Source organism: Piliocolobus tephrosceles, chromosome 16 (assembly GCF_002776525.5).
Source record: "Piliocolobus tephrosceles isolate RC106 chromosome 16, ASM277652v3, whole genome shotgun sequence".
NCBI lineage: Eukaryota > Metazoa > Chordata > Mammalia > Primates > Cercopithecidae > Piliocolobus > Piliocolobus tephrosceles.
The window spans coordinates 49870889-49876214 of NC_045449.1; the positions used below are offsets into that span (position 1 = coordinate 49870889).

General features: G+C 39.5%; 1 protein-coding gene across 1 annotated transcript in view; it reads right to left on the reverse strand.

Annotated features, from left to right (window-relative positions):
• KRT40 (keratin 40) overlaps nt 1-4117 on the reverse strand; it is an 8993-nt gene extending 4876 nt beyond the window's left edge. The window contains exons 1-4 of the mRNA XM_023204178.1: nt 4030-4117; nt 3267-3337; nt 835-1282; nt 55-137 (exon numbers count right to left, since the gene is read on the reverse strand). Coding sequence (XP_023059946.1) covers nt 55-137; nt 835-1281 — 530 coding nt within the window. The 5' untranslated portion in view covers nt 1282; nt 3267-3337; nt 4030-4117. The remainder of the gene's footprint in view (nt 1-54; nt 138-834; nt 1283-3266; nt 3338-4029) is intronic.
• Nucleotides 4118-5326: the final 1209 nt, after the last annotated feature.

The following is a 5326-nucleotide window of genomic DNA, read 5'->3' on the forward strand; positions in this document are numbered from 1 at the left end:
TAAATTAAATTAAATTAAATTAAATTAAATTAAATTAAATTAAATTAAACTTACTTTGACTTAAAGTCATCGGTGGCCAGTTTGCAGTTGTCAAGCTGTACAGCAAGTCTAGAATTCTCTGCTTTCGTGCATAAGATCTGGGAAGCAAGCCATTATGTGATAAATGATTCTTTGAGAGAAACCTAAATAAACTTCTATCCAACAACTATGCTATTAGTTATCTTTTGAAAGTCTTTATAAGAAAGTATAAAATCACCCTCAGCCTGCTTTTCTTATTAACCTTGTCGCTTCATGAAGAAAAAAGCAGTGCCAATTTAGAAGCAAAATAGAGAAATAAAAAGGTTTAGTTTTTTAATAACATAAGACACTTTGCAACATCCCTAGGCAGTGGAACACCATTAATGTTTTCTCCATCAGTAGTTTGTATTATGACTATATCCTCTCCCATAATAATAGAAATTCATCAAGGAGACAAGAAAATGATTAATAGGTGGTTAAAAAGATGGCATTTGACGATCTGTGTTCAGATAATATAAATGTTCACTGTCAAATACAAAAGCGATTTTGGATGTAATACAGTTTTTCTGCATTCTATAGATGATGAAGGAAAAGCCTAAGGGTGAGTTACTTTGTTATAGTCACTCAGTTATCAGGGGTAGCTCTGGGGTTGGTGCTGAGGTTTTCTGACTTTCAGTCCAGTGGTCTCCTGTATACCATTAACTCCTGGAATTCCCCTTTCCCTTGGTTGCCTTCTGTAAAACAGCCTCTTCTGGTAGAAAGATAAAGCAAGCCATAGATCTGGGAGGTGGAGCACTAGGGCAACAGGACACAGACCTTTTGTTGGAGATCTTCAATGGTGTTGAAGTAACACTGATAATCCGGGCACACCGTTGGGATATCCTGTTCACATTGTTCTTGGATCCTGGATTCCAGCTCTGCGTTGGTCTCCTCCAGGCTGCGCACCTTCTCCAGATAGTTGGCAAGCCTGTCATTCAGGAACTGCATCGTCTCCTTCTCATTGCTAGTGAACACCCCATCCTCACACCAGGCACAGTTCCCCACCAAGCAGGGACTGTTACAGCTCCCAGTAAAGTAGCATGGCAGGAGGCAACCGGTCAGCCCGCGAGACCTGGGTAGGAAGCTTGGAGTGTGACATCGGGATGTAGCACAGGCACTGGGGAGACAACCTGTTTCTGTGGAACAGCTTGAGGCAGGTGCACAACCGGAGGCTATGGTACAGGATTCAGGAGAGCAGTGCGTGGAGGAGCAGTCAGAAGTCATCCTTCCAGAAGCAAAGACGGAGGCTGGCTGCAAAACTTCAGTTGCCTTGACTCCAAAACTCTCCTTCCCTCCTGAGAGTTTTATAACGCCCCAAAATGGGTGTTTGCAGACTGCACCGGATGTTTTCTTTATCACTGATGGTGCCAGTTTTCATACAAACATCTCATTAAAGCTGTTTATTTACTGAGGAAGAGTTTTATGCCTCATAAAAGAGGGATAACTTTAGGTTACTGAAGCAGGACCCACACCATTTCCATGTGCCAGTCAAAACACTTATTTCAGAAAATTGTCATAGGAAACATTGTCCTTTTGACAGAATAAGAAAAGAAGGAGAAAATTTGGCCAATCAATAATTATAGATACAACTCATTACAAATCAGGAAAATAATATGTCCACAGATTTTGATTCTGTGCATTGATTGCTTGCGTCCCCTTTTAAAATTAGTATTACAGCTCATAAAATGACATTTCTTTGTTTGTGCCACCACCATAAAAACAGTCAGTGTGATTAGCAGTCTTTCAGTGCTTTTTGTGTTCTCAGAGTAGGTGTTGACAAGACTGAAGGAGTGAGCTATATATTGGGCTTAATGTGTGTGTGTGTTTGTATGTGTGTGTACAAACCGTGTCTACCTGCGTACAAATGGAAAAGTCACTTCACATAACTGATAGGAATAACTCGTTTTTCTGCAGGCTAAAATATAAATTGGTTAGAGCTGGAATTATGATCTTTGATTTCCTGAAACTTGCCTTCTCCACATTTCTCATTTCTTGTTGTTAGGTAAGTTATACTATTTTACCTGTATTTCTAATAAGAGTGAAATAGAAATTGTAAGTTGTTATAACCTTCTAGTCCCTTGGGAATTCCTCAATGATTATACTTCAGAGTAGGGACAAGGAACCCACAGGAGTCTTTTCTTCTGAGATGTAGAGCCTGTTTTCTCCTATTTAGTTATTTATGAAGTCCTGAATTTCATGAAAATTAAAAATACTGGAACTTGGGAAATAAAATTTTATTCAGGTTCCAAATCAGTAATTCCACTGGATGAAATCTCTGGTACCAAATCTGACAGATAGGAACTTGAGATGCGTAACTTTTTTGGATTCTCTCTTGGATTTCACCTCCATTAAGAAGCATAATCTGTTTCACTTTGCTTGGTTTTAGTCATTATGTTTATTTCATTTTCAAAGGTGCATAGAGAAAATTGTCTCTAGAATTTTTAAGAACATTATAGGAAAAGAAAACACAGTAATCTGAAAAAGTTGAAAATTTTTTGATCCAGAATAAACTTATTTTTTCCCCTAATCCTGAGTGCTACTTCCTAGGTAGCTGATAATAGAAACCAAACCAGAAGAACATATGTGAGTGAGTTAAAATAGTCTCTGAGGATTTATTACTCCCTGGGCAGAGCTGGGTTTGAATTTAGTGATTCTCTTTACACATCAACACTTATGCAAAAAGTTCTTAGAGTGTCTCATGGTATATTGACGCTGCTCTGCAACGAATATGAGTTCAAGGATTCAAATACACTTCTGAAAAATTACAAATCTCTGAAAGAAAATTATCTTTTCACAGTAACCTAATGAGTCAAAAGAAAAATATCTTTGAAGAAAACCCACGTTTTGGTTGTTCATCACAGGTTCTAGTTAGCTAAAGTGCAGTCATGTAACTGCAGGTAAAATAAGAAATATTTCCTTTTGTCTGGAACTAATTTATAATTGTAAAGTATTGGTTACTAGTTAGTGTCCTGCAGGAGAGGACTATTTATTTTGTTCTTGGTTAATTAGGTAGTGGTATATAATAATGATCTATAGTGATCTATAGCTATAGTCTCCATCGTAGAATACGGAAATCACCCAGAATTCATTTCTGTGGAGTCCTCCTTAGGGAAGAGAAGTCAGGCTGGCAGGACCAGAGGAAAGCAAAAAAAAAAAAAAAAAAAAAAAAAAGAAAGAAAGAAGATAAAAGAAGATAAGCTATGACTCACCTTCTTCATGGTCCAGGACACATAGCCCTCCTGCACAATATTTCTGCACTCAGCTATCACCAGACTTTCAGCTGATAGAAAAATGCAACTTAGCTCACTGCAACCTTAGTGTTATCAGTACTGCACAAGCCCTCTTCAGCACACAGCACAAGCGCCATCCTGTAAAATCTCCAGCACACCTTTTTCTCATTGCATACAGCCCCTTCTCTGCTGTGCTGCCCATTGCTTCCTTGCAACGTATTTTCATACTTTCTCTAATAAATCTGCCTTTCTTTACCTACAACTATGTTGATAAATTCTTCTTACCCCCATGCCACCAGCCCAGATAGTCGCTAATCACCCGTGACAATTTCTATAGTACATCATCAGAAGAAAGGAACATTGAGAATACAGGAAAAGAAATAGATGTCATGAAAGGCCATGATAAAAAAACAACAACAACAAAAAACAGAAAGCAACAACAACAAAAACATTGTAGTTTATTTTGTATAATACTCTGCTCTTATCTTACAACATCCACCTAGGCTGCCAGAATCATTTTCCTAAAATACACACCTGCTTTTCGTCACCCTCCACTTATGGAGTGCAAGCTTTCTACCTTGGCAAATATGACCTTCTCTAACCTAGTGCCCTTTTACCTTTCTGGGCTCACTTTGTGATGTTCTCTTTCACAAACCCTAAGCTCCAGCCATCCTTCAAGCTTTGTAGGTACTGTTTTCTTGGTCAAATGCTCTTCTGCCATTCCTTTCCTGGATGAACTCACATGTCAAGACTTAGCTGAAACATCGTTCAGCTGCCTTACGTGGAGATGGGGCTCCTCCCAGAGCACTTCGCATGCATTTCTGCTATAGTAGTTGTCTTGTGGCTTTTAACATTTGTGCATAAGGTTATAAGAGTTTACATGAGGCTTTAAGAAAGTTGGCTCAGGGCCAGGGCTAGTATATATGTGCAGTAACAAGGTTGATTTTCACTGTTTTGGGCAACAACCTAAGTAACTTTTACAGTGCCTGGGAATGTTCAAGGACCGGCTCAGGTTCAAGCTGCAAGGGAAACACACAGCTGGCCCGGCCACTGAATAATCAAGGCACTCTGTTTCCCAAGGCAAAGAAGGAAGTGGGGGCTGATCTGGGGGACCCTACAGTATGGTCAATCATCTTGAATGACTTGGTCACTCTACATTATCCTTTACATAAATTGCTTTATTCAATTAGTTGATAGGATTAGCAAATGGATTTTTTCTCCCATCTATGTTGATGAGAAATATTGCCTGTCATTTTCTTTTCTTCTAATGACCTAGCTAGGTTTTGGTATCAAGTTGTATACTGGGTTCATGATATGGCTTGGCTTTGTGTCCCACCCAAACTTCATCTCGAATTGTAATCCCCAAATCCCCACGTGTTAGGGGAGGTACCTGGTGGGAGGTGATTGGATCATGGGGGCAGTTTCCCCTATGCTGTTCTTGTGATAGTGAGTGAGTTCTCAGGAAATCTAATGGTTTTGTAAGTGTGTGACAGTTCCTCCTTCACACGCTGTCTCTCACTGGCCCCCATGTAAGAAGTGCCTGCTTCCTCTTCCACCATTATTGTAAGTTTCCTGAGGCCTCCCTAGCAATGTGGAACTGGGACTCAATTACACCTCCTTCCTTTATAAATTATCCAGCCTCAGATATTTCTTTATAACAGTGTGAGAATGGAGTAATACTGTTCATAAATTAAATTGAGAAATGTTTCCTCTTTATTTCATGAGATTTTATAAGATTAGTGTTATTTCTTCCTTAAATGTTTGATGGAGTCCAGTGAGGCCATCTCTTCCGGGAGTCTCCCATGTGAAAAAGTTGTGTTTTGTTTTTAACTAGGAAAAAAAAGTCTGGGCATGGTGGCTCAAGCCTGTGATCCCAGCATTTTGGGAGGCCAGGCAGGTAGATCACTTAAGGGCAGAGTTTGAGACCAGCCTGGCTAATATGCTGAAGCCTTGTCCCTACTAAAAATACAAAAAATAGCTGGGCATAGTGGCAAACACCTGTAGTCCTAGCTTTTCTGGAGGCTGAGGCATGAAAATTG